General features: G+C 42.4%; 1 protein-coding gene across 25 annotated transcripts in view; it reads left to right on the top strand.

The window, feature by feature from the left end:
* ctnnd2b (catenin delta 2b) overlaps nucleotides 1-14,780 on the top strand; it is a 107,463-nt gene that overhangs the window by 55,736 nt on the left and 36,947 nt on the right. For 13 of the 25 annotated variants that reach the window (XM_090225589.1, XM_090225583.1, XM_021589394.3 and 10 more), the window contains one exon: nucleotides 137-193. The exons of the other annotated variants lie outside the window; for them this stretch is intronic. In XM_090225589.1, coding sequence (XP_090081715.1) covers nucleotides 137-193 — 57 coding nt within the window. The remainder of the gene's footprint in view (nucleotides 1-136; nucleotides 194-14,780) is intronic. 25 annotated transcript variants of the gene reach the window in all.

Consider the following 14,780-nt stretch of genomic DNA (forward strand, 5'->3'; position numbering starts at 1 on the left):
GAATCCAGTGCAAGTGTGTAATATGAAAAGTGTTGAGAAAGAAAGACAGTCAAATGAGTATTATTTTATTCTTGTCAAGCTCCTTTGTGCGAGACACCCACCTACCTTTTTTTTCTTTCTGCCTGTCTCCTGATAGGTACGACCCTGAATTCCTTGTCTGGAATCAAAATCAAGCCGAGCAAAGAATGACAAAGTAATCCAGCATTTATTTACGTATTTCTATCTCTTATTCACTGAATCTGTCTTTCATGTCTACTACACAAAATGCCAGGCACATCTCCTTACCAATGAAAGAGCATGAATGAGAATAGTTCAATTCTATTTTCCATTGCATTGTCTTCTCAACTACTTAAAGTAGCTACTTCACTGAGAGATTAAGAGATGTGTTATTCGCTTTACTTCCAATTGAGCTCAGGCAAAGGTTGCGCTAGGGGTCCATGTCCAACATATTATATTTCCTTCTCACAAATGCACAGTATACATTAGGCTTATGTATCTATTGGCTTCAGGTTTCTCGAGTTAACTTTTCAGGCTTATCTAGTATTTGATGGTAAAGATGTGACATTGTGATGTCCGTTACTCTTTAGTGAATTAAGCTATAAGGGGTTTCTGACAGCAGTTAGAAGCTTTTTGGGTAGGCTACGGGGACTTGCTGATTGTGTTAGTAGGACAGTATTGTCCAACGATCATCCATTTTCTTCTTCGTTTTACATCCTTCATCATCATTTTTCACTCATTGTTTTTGAAATGTGCTTCATCATCCCAAGATTTACTGAGACTTGGTCGGTAATTGAGGGCAGAATCCAGGAATTTAGACTGTTATCATTCTCCCTTTATGCAATCTTTCTCAACTAATACTCATTTTAGTACATATATGATATATCGTGTAGTGTGACTGACCGACATCTATGGCCCACATAGGCTAGTAGAAACAATATGCGATTCCCATTCACTGACTAGTAATCCATACAGATTAGCACATGATATGTTTTATGGCCTATTTTTTGGGGCAGGTTGGCATTTATTGGGATGAGTTTTGTCCTGGAGGCAGAGCTGAGCGATTTCCACTAGATGGGCCAGCTGCTAAGTCAAAATTGGCTACATAGCCTATCGTAAAAATTGGTTTTAATTTAAGGTTAAGGCATAAGGTTAGCAGTATGGTTAATGTTAGGGTTAGGTTTAAAATCTGATTTTAAGACTTTGTGGATGTGCCAGCTAGTCACTAGCCTGCAGAGCTGCTTCCAGTATGAGTCATCCCAATAAATGCCAACCTGCGATGTCTTATCCCCAAGACTACAGTGATGTGTGGGATTCAAAGTACAGTGCATTCGAAAAGTATTTAGACCACTTCACCTTTTCCCCATTTTGTTACATTACAGCCTTATTCTAAAACAGGTTTTTAGAAATGTTTGCAAATGTATATACAAAAAAAGTATATATATGTATATCACAATTACAGAAGTATTCAGACCCTTTACTTAGTACTTTGTTTATGTACCTTTGGCAGCGATCAAATTACAGTCTCGAGTCTTCTTGGGTATGACGAACAAGCTTGGCACACCTGTATTTGGGGAGTTTATCCCATTCTTCTATGCAGATCCTCTCAAGCTCTGTCAGGTTGAATGGGGAGCATCGCTGAACAGCTATTTTCAGGTCTCTCCAGAGATTCTCGATCAGGTTCAAGTTCGGGCTCTGGCTGGGCCGCTCAAGGACATTCAGAGACTTGTTCGAAAGCTACTCCTGCGTTGCCTTGGCTGTGTGCTTAGGGTCATTGTCCTGTTGGAAGGTGAACTTTCACCCCAGGCTGAGGTCCTGTGCTTCCTGGAGCAGGTTTTCAAGGATCTTTCCTTTTACTGAGGAGTGTCTTCCGCCAGGCCACTCTACCGTAAAGGCCTGATTGGTGGAGTGCTGCAGAGATGGTTGTCTTTCTGGAAGTGTCACGGCTTTCTTCTGTTGAAGTAGAGGCGGACCAAAACGCAGCGAGGTTACTTTGATACATCTTTAATAAAGATGAAAATAGAACAATATACAAAAACAAGAAACGTGAAAAACTGAAAACAGCCCTCTCTGGTGTAACAAACACAAAGACAGGAACAATCACCCACAAAACCCAACACAAAACAGGCTACCTAAATATGGCCCCCAATCAGAGACGATGACTAACACCTGCCTCTGATTGAGAACCATATCAGGCCCAAACACAGAAACAGACAAACAAGACATCCAACATAGAATGCCCACTCAGATCACACGCTGACCAAACAAAACATAGAACATACAAAGCAAACTATGGTCAGGGTGTGACAGGAAGGTTCTCCCATCTCCAGAGAGGAACTCTGGAGCTCTGTCAGAGTGAACACCGGGTTCTTGGTCACCTCCCTAACCACGGTTCTTCTCTCCTCGTTGCTCAGTTTGTCCGGGTGGTCAGCTCTAGGAAGAGTCTTGGTGGTTCCAAGCTTCTTCCATTTAAGAATGATGGAGGCCACTGTGTTCTTGGGGACATTCAATGCTGCAGATGCACTGTCAACTGTGGGATCTTATATAGACAGGTGTATGCCTTTCCAAATCATGTCCAATCAATTGAATTTACCACAGGTGGACTCCAACCATTCTCAAGGATGAGCAATAGAAACAGGATGTACCTGAGCTCACTAAAGGTCTTATAGCAAAGGGTCTGAATACTTATGTAAATAAGGTATTTCTGTTTTTTTTAAATGATACACTTCCAAACATGTCTAAACCTGTTTATTCACTTTGTCATTATGTGGTATTGTGTGTAGATGTATTTAATCCATTTTAGAATAAGGCTGTAATGCAACAAAGTGTGGAAAAAGTCAAGGGGTCTGAATACTTTCCCAAATGCACTGTATGCTAAGTAGTTGTAATGTAAGTGCTGTCTTCTATCATGCAAAGTATACTGTATGATGGTACTGTCTTGTATGGTATGCATGATAGAAAAATATGGCTCATAAATAAACCCAGGAACCATTACTGGCAGTGTGTGTGTGCATTCTTACCAAAGCTATGGCACAGAGACAATGCTCACGTTGTGGAGGTGAACACATTTTAACATCCATACATTCATTTGACATCTGTCACACATGTACAGCATTTAACCCTTTAGCACTTTGTCGTTCTTTGAAAAGCTTAGTCTATGGAGCTCATTGATAGCCTCTATCCAATACTGTTTAGACAGGAGGACTGTGGATGGATTAAAGCAACAAAGGAAGCAGAGAAGCAAGTTACTCATGAAAGTGTTTGTTTAAACGCCGTCCACACTTGACTGGCACAACTAAACTAGAACATTGAACGAGGGCAATTACATGGACTATTGCACTTCAACAGTGTTCCCTTGTACAATGTTTATACCGTTAGCTGCTCTTCAGTCTTGTCTATCAATTCTGCACAACCAGTCATCATCTGATATTGTGGCCAAGTTAACACATGGTTAATTACAGATACTAAAATATTTATACGATGGAACTCATTAGTATTTGAATGGATCGGTCAGCTTTGTTACATCTGTCACATTGTAAAGGTCTGTCGGATTGTATAGTTTTTCTTTATTGTGAAGCTGAACCAAAATAATCATAAATGTTTTTTCGATAATGTTTGTTGGATGATTTTACATCATTGTGTCTCATCGACAATAGAACTATACTGTGTTTTTACATCTGATATCACCTTTTGCCAAAGAATGAAGTTAGGCACGTTGAATGACTGTGTGTGTCTTCCAATCTGAAAGGCCCCGTCTGTCTGTGTATTTGAGTGATTGCATGAGTCATCAATAATATGTTTCCTTTCCCTCTGTGTCATTTCTCTGTGGTGGAAGGCAGCCGGGGTTGCTTACAGTTTTGATGTGTCTGTTGTGTTCACTCTATTGTACAAGCCTTAAGTCTTAGGAAATATAATTTGGGCCCAAGACAGTAGTCAACAACATACTCAGTTAAAATGTCTACCCCATTCCCATGGTCTTTAATTACAATGCCCAACCATGCATTTAGAATACATCATTTATAAGGGGGGGGGGGGGGGGGGGGGGTTGTTTGATGGCATTCAAGAATGGCATTCTGTATTCTGGTGCAAGTGTTCCCAGCTATGGAGCCGACAGATAAGTTCACCTGGCTGCCTTTGAACAAAGCCCTGAATGACGAGCTGTCTGCGACCATAGGAGTTAGTTTCAATCCAGTGACTCGCCATATTTAACACTACTGAGGGGATTCAGCCTGAGCCTCAGCTCCACTGCCAACCTGGAACGTTTTGCCGTATGATTTTTAGAGATGACATGAGGGAGACCTTGAGAAAATGACTACAATAGCATGTGCTCTTACAAAATGAGTGGCGTTTAAAGTTAAAAGCTACCATTTTAGTCCTCAGTAAAGGAAGGCTGTTGGAAGGCCAACTTAGGGAGTTGACTACTCTTCACACTTCACTACTCTAGAATGCATGCTATAGACATGCCAGTCTGCTATCCCAATGCTGTGTGAGAGAGAGCTCGTGGACTTGGCCGGCTCGGTTGTAAATCAGCAGATTCTTTGATCAGTCAGTTGTTTGTTCCTGAGAGGATGAAGCTCATCACTGTGAATCAGTCCATTTGGATCCCAGATATGTAACTCATGTGAAGTGTTATGCAAACCGCTCTTTTCTGCTTCAAAGCGCTGAGAGCGCTGAGATGGAAATACACACATAGACAACATTTCAGAAACTACAGTACCAACACTGATAAATAGATAAAAAAAAGATAAATATACAGTGCCTTCAGGAAGTATTCATACCCCTTGACTTTTTCCACATTTTGTTGTTACAAAGTGGGATTAAAATGGATTTTCTTGAATTTATTTGTCAACGATCTACACAAAATACACTTATGTCAAAGTAGAAGAACAATTCTGACATTTTGTAAAACATTTAATGAAAAAAAACCCACTAATACTATATATCTTAATGAGATGAGTATTTAACCCCCTGAGTCAAGACATGTTAGAGTAAGTCTCTTAAGAGCTTTCCACAACTGGTTTGTGCAACATTTGCCATCATTTGCCACTTTTAAAAATTCTTCTAGCTCTGTCAAATTGGTTGTTGATCATTGCTAGACAACCATTTTCAGGTCTTGCCATAGATTTACAAGCATATTTAAGTCAAATCTGTAACTTGGCCACTCAGGAACATTCACCGTCGTCTTGGTAAGCTCCAGTGTAAATTTGACCTTTTGTTTTAGGATATTGTTCTGTTGAAAGGTGAATTCATCTCCTAGTGTCTGGTGGAAAGCAGACTGAACCAGGTTTTCGTCCATTCTCTCCATTCATTTTTTATCTTGTAAAAACTCACCAGTCCTTAACGATTACAAGCATACCCATAACATGATGCAGCCACCACTATGTTTGAATATACAATATGGAGAGTGGTACTCAGTGGTGAGTTGTGTTGGATTTGCACCAAACATATTGCTTTGTATTTAGGACCTAAAGTTAATTTCTTTGACACATTTCTTGCATTTTTACTTTAGTGCCTTACTGCAACCAGGATTCATTTATATTCAGGCTGTAACACAACAAAATGTAGAAAAAGTCAAGGGGTGTGAATACTTTCTGAAGGTACTGTACATGTATAGAATTAGAGTAAAATAAAATGTACTAACCAAAGTTAGCATATGATGTTTTCAGATCATTTGACTGAGCGAGGCTTCTCTCTTTTATAGCTTTCAGGGCTGGGGTGTGAGATTAAAGAGGGAGGATGAGATGAGATGTGAGGACAGTGGCATTATCATAGGCGGTTACACAGCCGTTTGGATGAATAATGGTCCTTGGGTAATTTTCTAATGAAGAAGTGAACTGGCAAACACAGCACTGGAGTCCCTGAGGAATCGATGAGCCTACGCAACCTTTGTGGCTGTGGCTGTGGCTCTGGTTATGTGATGAGGGTGAGAGGCTGGATTTGATCATACTGCCGCCCGCTGCAGTTAGTGTCCCCTAATATTCATGATTCAGAGTCCGAGTTGTACATCCGTCTTTGCCCTCTTGAAAGGCCAATGCGGTTAAGGAAGAACAGTCATTGGAGCTGAAAAGCGCGGCTACGCAGAGGGCAATGAATGAGTACAATGAATATACGGTACATCAATTCAGGCCGGTACTAGTGTACGGTACAAGATAAGCAGCATTAATGTTTTTCATATGCTGCTCTGTGCATTGGGATGCATCATTTGTTTCTTTATTTACTGCTATTCTGTAAGATTCAATAGTAAAGTAATGCATGTCTGACTGTGCTCTAGATAGGGAGATGCAGTGGTCATAGGCCAGTGTGTGTGCGTGTCTGTGTGCGTGCACGTGTATCCTTGCATGTGTGCACGTGTGTGTATGCGTGCGTCTGTGTGTAAGTGTGTGTTTGAGTGCAAATGAGGGTGCGTGTATGCGCACGTGAGTGCATGCGTGTACATACATGTGTATGTGAGTTCTTGGGGATGTTGGTTTGAGCACTCCCCCGCTGAGGCTAATCCAGTCTGATTGGCCACATCTCAGACACTACAACACAGAGTACGGCCACTAGAGTCCTATTCTGAGCTCTACCCTCTCTCTGATGCTGTAAATAAGAGCCATATCCTCCATTTTAATGGTTGGACCTGGACGCTCTTGTAGTGGTCCATTTATGTTCACTTCATCCACCCCCGGTGTCTGTCTGGCTGACTGGGGGATCTGAGAGCTTTGCGTCACATTCGGTTTCAGAGCCTCCTAATTTATCCCAATAGATGTGGGCTAAACAGTTAAACTAGCACAGACATAGGTCTGAAATGGTATCCGATTCCCTATATAGTGCACTACTCTTGACCATCAAATCAAATTTATTTACATAGCCCTTCGTACATCAGCTGATATCTCAAAGTGCTGTACAGAAACCCAGCCTAAACCCCCAAACAGCAAGCAATGCAGGTGTAGAAGCACGGTGGCTAGGAAAAACTCCCTAGAAAGGCCAAAACCTAGGAAGAAACCTAGAGAGGAACCAGGCTATGTGGGGTGGCCAGTCCTCGTCTGGCTGTGCCGGGTGGAGATTATAACGGAACATGGCCAAGATGTTCAAATGTTCATTAATGACCAGCATGGTCAAATAATAATAATCACAGGCAGAACAGTTGAAACTGGAGCAGCAGCACGGCCAGGTGGACTGGGGACAGCAAGGAGTCATCATGCCAGGTAGTCCTGAGGTATGGTCCTAGGGCTCAGGTCCTCTGAGAGAGAGAAAGAAAGAGAGAATTAGAGAGAGCATACTTAAATTCACACAGGACACCGGATAAGACAGGAGAAGTACTCCAGATATAACAAACTGACCCTAGCCCCCCGACACATAATGCCTAGGACTCTGGTCAAATGAAGTGCACTATAGTGCCTTCAGAAAGTATTCATACCCTTTGTATTGTTCCACATTTTGTTGTGTCCTAGCCTGAATTCAAAATGGATTACATTTATTTATTTTCCTCACCCATCTACACACAATACCCCCAAAATGACAAAGTGAAGAAAGCTGAAAAAATGAAAAAGCTGACAAAGGCCTCGATGCCGATACATAAAGCTTAATAAAGAGCAGTGATTTTAGCCAGAGCAGTTTGCGTGTTTCTTCTTTTTTCTCTCATGTATTTTCATACAAAAGTCCTAAAATTGATGTATCACTCGCAGATTGCCTCTTTAAGAACTTAAAACCCTATGTACAATACAGTACTGTAATGACTCTAGGCGATGTTTGAGCGAGTGACCTACTTCCTAATTGGATATGATTAAACATACAGCAGTTTGCACAAACTCTTTGAGCATTTCGATTGCCCAATTAACCCATATGTGACTTATGCAAGGTTAAATCCTCTTTAGATCATTTTTTATTAAGTTGTATTTGGTCTACAAACGCTCATATGCACAGACGTAATCATCATTATAGTACTGTACATAGCAGACAATAGCTAGTTAATAGTAGTGGTGGAAAAAGTACCCAATTGTCAACCTTGAGTAAAAGTATAGATTCCATAATAGAAAATGACTCAAGTAATAGTGAAAGTCACTTAGTAAAATACTACTTGAGTAAAAGTCTAAAACTATTTGGTTAAAGGTCCCTCAGTCAAGCAGTGAATTTCAAACACGGATTCAACCACAAAGACCAGGGATGTTTTCCAATGCCTTGCAAAGAAGGACATCTATTGTTAGATGAGTAAAAAGAAAAAGCAGACATTAAATATCCTTTTGAGCATGGTGAAGTTATTAATTACAGTTTGGATGGTGTATCAATACACCCAGTCACTACGAAGATACAGGCGTCCTTCATAACTCAGTTGCCAGAGAGGAAGGAAACACAGGCAATGGAACATCTGGATAGAAGAAACGGCTCGGGTTGCACAAAAGGAAATATATAATTGTGGATAAAGTTAGTATAAAGTTTATGCCGCAGGCTTCGGCTCCGAGGGTCATGTGTTCAATCCCAGTGCTATGCACTAGTGATGGGAAACCGAGGCTTTCTAAATGCTTACACCAAATTGTGCCGAGAGTAAAAGTATAGATTATTTCAAATTCCTTATATAAGGCAAACCAGATGGCACGATTTTCAAGTTGTTTTAAATTTACAGAGAGTCAAGGGCACACTCCAACACTCAGACATAATTTACAAATGAAGCATGTGTGTTTAGTGAGTACGCCAGATCAGAGGCAGTAGGGATTACGAGGGATTTTCTCTTGATAAGTGTGTGAATTGGACCACCACTTTCTTTAGCAATGTGGTGGAGTAAAAATACAAGTTGACAAAATATAAATAGTCAAGTACAGGTTTAATTAGTACTTTAAAGTATTTTTACTTACAGTGCATTCAGAAAGTATTCAGAGACCTTGACTTTTTCCACATTTTGTTATGTTTACAGTCTTATTCTAAAATGGATTTTTAAAAAACATCCTCATCAATCTACACACAATACTCCATCATGACAAAGCAAAAACAGGTTTTTATAAATTTTAGCAAATATATAAAATAACAAAAACAGAAATACCTTACTTACCTAAGTATTCAGACACTTTTGAGACTTGAAATTGAGCTGAGGTGCATCCTGTTTCCGTTGATCATCATTGAGATGTTTCTACAACTTCATTGCAGTCCGTCTGTGGTAAATGTAATTGATTGGACAAGATTTGGAAAGGCACACACCTGTCTATATGAGGTCCCACAGTTGACAGTGCATGTCAGAGCAAAAACCAAGCCATGAGGTCGAAGGAATTGTCCGTAGAGCTCCGAGACAGGATTGTGACGAGGCACAGATCTGGGGAGGGGTACCAAAAAAATTCTGCAGCATTGAAGGTCCATAAGAACACAGTGGCCTCCATCATTCTTAAATAGAAGAAGTTTAGAACCACCAAGACTCTTCCTAGAGCTGGCCGCCTAGGCAAACTGAGCAATCGGGGGAGAAGGGCCTTGATCGGGGAGGTGACCAAGAACCCGATGGTCACTCTGATAGAGCTCCAGTGTTCCTCTGTGGAGATTGGAGAACATTCCAGAAGGACAACCATCTCTGCAGCACCACCAATCAAGGAGTGACCAGACGGAAGCCACTCCTCAGTAAAAAGCACATGACATCCCGCTTGGAGTTTACCTAAAAGCACCTAAAGGACTCTCAGACCATGAGCAACAAGATTCTCTGGTCTGATGAAACCAAGACTGAACCTGCATGCCAAGTGTCACGTCTGGAGGAAACTTGGCACCATCCCTACGGTGAAGTATGGTGGTGCAACATCATGCTGTGGATATGTTTTTCAGAGGTAGGGACTGGGAGACTAGTCAGGATTGAGGGAAAGATGAATGGAGCAAAGTACAGACAGATCCACAACTGATGATGGTGCAGGCAGAGATGGTCGCCTCACTTCGAGTTCTTAGGAAACTATGCAGTATTTTGTTTTTTTTATGTATTATTTCTTACATTGTTACCCCAGGAAATCTTAAGTCTTATTATATACAGCCGGGAAGAACTATTGGATATAAGAACAACATCAACTTATCAACATTATGACCAGGAATATGACTTTCCCGAAGTTGATCCTTTGTTCGGACCTCCACCCAGGACAATGGATCTAATTCCAGTAGTCGATCCAAAACAACGATGGCACAGAAGGGGCAGACGAAGCGGCCACCTGGCCAGGCTCCGTAGACATGCACAACGCCCACCGCTCCAGAGTATACTACTAGCCAATGTCCAGTCTCTTGACAACAAGGTATCTGAAATTCGAGCAAGGGTTGCATTCCAGAGAGCCACCGGGCTTCTCCATGCATCGCGCCGACAGAGATAAACACCTCTCTGGGAAGAGGATGGGAGGGGGTGTATGCTTTATGATTAACGACTCATGGTGTAATCATAACAACACACAGGAACTCAAGTCCTTCTGCTCACCCGATCTAGAATTTCTTACAATCAAATGCCGGCCATTTTACCTACCAAGATAATTCTTATCAGTTATAGTGACAGCTGTGTACATTCCCCCTCAAGCAGACACCAAGACTGCCATCAAGGAACTTCACTGGACTATATGCAAACTGGACACCATACATCCTGAGGCTGCATTTATTGTAGCTGGGAATTTTAACAAAGCAAATTTGAGATCAAGGCTGCCTAAATTCTACCAGCATATTTATTGTGCTACCCGCATGCGCAATACCCTCGACCACTGCTACTCTAAAATCCGCGATGCATACAAAGCCCTCCCCCGTCCTCCCTTTGGCAAATCCGACCATGAAGCGATCTTGCTCCTTCCGTCTTAAAGGCAGAAACTCAAACAGGATGTACAAGTGACAACAACCATTCAACTCGGGTCCGACAAATCGGAAGCCACGCTTCAAGATTGTTTAGATCAATATGTTCCGGTCAGCTTCTGAGAACAACATCCACCAATACGCTGACTCTATGAGTGCGTTTATAAAGAAGTGCATTGGAGATGTTGTACCCACTGTGACTATTAAAACCTACCCTAACCAGAAACCGTGAATGGATGGCGGCATTCGCACAAAACTGAAAGCGCGATCCACCGCATTTAACCATGGAAAGAGGTGTGGATATATGTCTGAATATAAACAGTGTAGTTATTCCCTCCGCAAGGCAATCAAACAAGCAAAATTCCAGTACAGGGACAAGGTGGAGTCGCAATTCAACGGCTCAAACACAAGACATATGTTGCAGGGTCTACAGGAAATCACGGACTACAAAAAGAAATCCAGACACGTAATGGACACCGATGTCACGATTGCAGAGAACTAAACACCTTCTTTGCCCGCTTTGGTGATTATACAGTGCCACCGTCGTGGCCCGCTAACAAGGACTGCCCCCCCCCCCCCTCCCTCTCCGTGGCTGACGTGAGTAAAACATTTAAACGTGTTAACCCTCGCAAAGCTGCTGGCTCAGACGGCATCCCTAGCCGTGTCCTCAGCGCATGCACAGAGCAGCTGGCTGGGGTGTTTACGGACATATTCAATCGCTCCCTATCTCAGTCTGTTGTCCCCACATGTTTCAAGATGGCTACCATTGTTCCTGTACCCAAGAAGGCAAAGATAACAGAACTAAATGACTACCTAAATCACTCACTTCTGTCATGAAGTGCTTTGAGAAACTAGTCAAAGATCATATCACCTCCACCTTAGACCCACTTCAGTTTGCCTACCGCTCCAACAGGTCCACAGACGACGCAATTGCCATCACACTGCACACTGCCCTATCCAATCTGCACAAGAGGAATACCTATGTAGAAAGCTGTTCATTGACTACAGCTCAGCATTCAACACCATAGTACCCAAGCTCATCATCAAGCTGGAGGCCCTGGGTCTCAACCCTGCCCTGAGCAATTGGGTCCTGGACTTGTTGACGGGCCACCCCCAGGTGGTGATGACCCCCAACACTGGGGCCCCACAAGGGTGCGTGCTTAGCCCCCTCCTGTACTCCCTGTTCACCCATGTTTGCGTAGCCATGCACGCCTCCAACTCAATCATGAATTTTGCAGACGACACAACAGTAGTGGGCTTGATTACCAATAACGACGAGACAGCCTACAGGGAGGAGGTGAGGGCACTCGGAGTGTGGTGTCAGGAAAACAACCTCTCGCTCAACGTCAACAAAACAAAGGAGATGATCGTGGACTTAAGGAAACAACCGACGAAGCACCCCCCTATCCACATTGAAGGGATAGCAGTGGAGAAACTGAAATGGTCCACCCACACAGACAGTGTGGTGAAGAAGGGGCAAACAGCGCCTCTTCAACCTCAAGAGGCTGGAGAAATTTGGCTTGTCACTTAAAACCCTGACAAACTTTTACAGATGGACAATTGAGTGCATACTGTATCTCAGCCTGGTACTGCAACTGCACCGCCCTCCATGACACCTACAACGCCTTCACAGGAAGGCCAAAAAGATCATCAAGGACATCAACCACCCGAGCATTTGCCTATTCACACCGCTACCATCCAGAAGGTGAGGTCAGTACAGGTGCAACAAAGCTGGGCCCGAGAGACTGAAAAACAGCTTCTATCTCAATGCCATCAGACTGCTAAACAGCCATCACTACCTCAGAGAGGCTGCCGCCTACAATTAATACCCAATCACTGACCACTTTAATAAATGGATCACTTTTCACTTTATACAATGCCACTCTAAATATTGCCAATTTAATAATGTTTACATATCTTACATTACTCATATCACATGTATACACTGTATTTTAATACCATCTATTGCACCTTGCCTATGTCGCTCAACCATCGCTCATCCATATACTTGCATGTACATATTCTCATTCACCCCTTTAGATTTGTGTGTATTAGGTTGTTGTTGGGGAATTGTTAGATTACTTGTTAGATATTACTGCACTGTCGGGAACTAGAAGCAGAAGCATTTCACTACACTCACATTAACATCTGCTAACCATGTGTATGTGACAAATAACATTTTATTTTATTTGATGAATACATGCTCCAGAGCGCTCAGGACCTCAGCCTGGGGTGAAGGTTCACCTTCCAACAGGACAACAACGCTAAGCACACAGCCAAGACAACGCAGGAGTGGCTTCGGGACAGGTTTCTGAATGTCCTTGAGTAGCCCAGTCAGAGCCAGAACTTGAACCCGATCAAACATCTCTGGAGCAGCAACGCTTCCCATCCAACCTGACAGAGCTTGAGAGGATCTGCAGAGAAAAATGGGAGAAACTCCCAAAATACAGCTGTGCCAAGCTTGTAGTGTCATAACCAAGAAGACTTGAGGCTTTAATCACTGTCAAAGGTGCTTCAACAAAGTACTGAGTAAAGGGACTGAATACTTATGTAAATGTGATATTTTATTATTTTATTTTTAATACATTTTTCAACATTTAAAATAATCTGTTTTTGCTTTGTCATTATGGGGTATCGTGTGTAGATTGACAAGGAGGAAAAAAAAACAATTTAATCAATTTTAGAATAAGGCTGTAATTGTCATGCCCTGACCTTAGAGAGCCTTTTTATTTCTCTATTTGGTTAGGTCAGGGTGTGATTTGGGGTGGGCATTCTATGTTGTCTATTTCTTTTTTTTGCCGAGTATGGTTCCCAATCAGAGGCAGTTGTCTATCGTTGTCTCTGATTGGGGATCATACTTAGGCAGCCTTTCTTCCCACCTGTGTTTGTGGGTAGTTATTTTCTGTTTAGTCTCTGTTACCTGACAGAACTGTTCGCTTTCGTTTTGTTACTTTGTTCGAGTGTTTTTTGATGATAAAAAAATCATGAACACTTTTCACGCTGCGCTTTGGTCCTCTCCTTCCGACGACAGGCGTTACAGTAATGTAACAAAACGTGGAAAACATCAAGGGGTCTGAATACTTTCTGAATGTACTGTAAATACTTTACACCACTGGTTAATAGACAGATGAATATGGCTATGGATGAAAGTGTTTGCTAATGCAACCATGCCTCACAGGGACACACCACAGAGTATGTGATCAAGCTTCATAATCATCAGCGATGAGAGGAGAAAAAAAATCAACTTTTTAAACGTACTTTCTCCCATTGGTCAATTTTTTGAAACAAAAGGATCTCAATCCCTCCCCGCTCCTCTGCATTCATTCCCTTTGATGAATTATATTCACGGGCGATCATTTCTGACGACTGCACACCAGTCAGCTCCAATCACTCAACAATAAGTGCTCAGTTGGGTAACAGTGGAGCCTAGCTAATGCCGGAACTGTACTGCGCATGCCCAGTGCCCACTAGTGTGGGGTTAAGATGCTTGGTAGAAGGGTGCAGGGAGTCTTCACAACTGACCATGTATTCTGGAAATGGAATGATATTCCACAGTGTTTGGTTGGTACACTGCTCCCCTACCGTTTGAAACACCACTTTCATTGTGACATTTCTGAAGAGGCTCAGAAGAGACGTTGAGAGCTGGGCTCCCTGGTGTTTTATTTATCTGGGTTTTGTTTTATGTGATTGAGGTCAGAGAGAATCCCAACTAGACCCCCATCACTCCGTTGACCTTTTTGAAAGTGAACATTTCTCTTTCTTTGTAAATGGTCGTGGCTTCTTCCATTTCTCCCTTTCTCACATTAGTAGTGGTTGGTATTGCTGGGAGAAGGATTGTGAGGAGATGAAATGTTCCTGAGGCTCTTACCCGTCGTAGTGTGTACATCACTGACTGTGGCGGCTCCGCAGCTTCCAAGCCTTTTGGATCAGAATTAGCTCTCTGTTCCTAGTTTTCATCTCTCTCACACCCTGTCTCTCGCTTGCTTTCTCTCTCGCTCCCTCACACATCTCTCCTTCTC

This window comes from Oncorhynchus mykiss, chromosome 28 (genome assembly GCF_057628025.1).
Source record: "Oncorhynchus mykiss isolate SJ-2025 chromosome 28, ASM5762802v1, whole genome shotgun sequence".
NCBI classification, from domain to species: domain Eukaryota; kingdom Metazoa; phylum Chordata; class Actinopteri; order Salmoniformes; family Salmonidae; genus Oncorhynchus; species Oncorhynchus mykiss.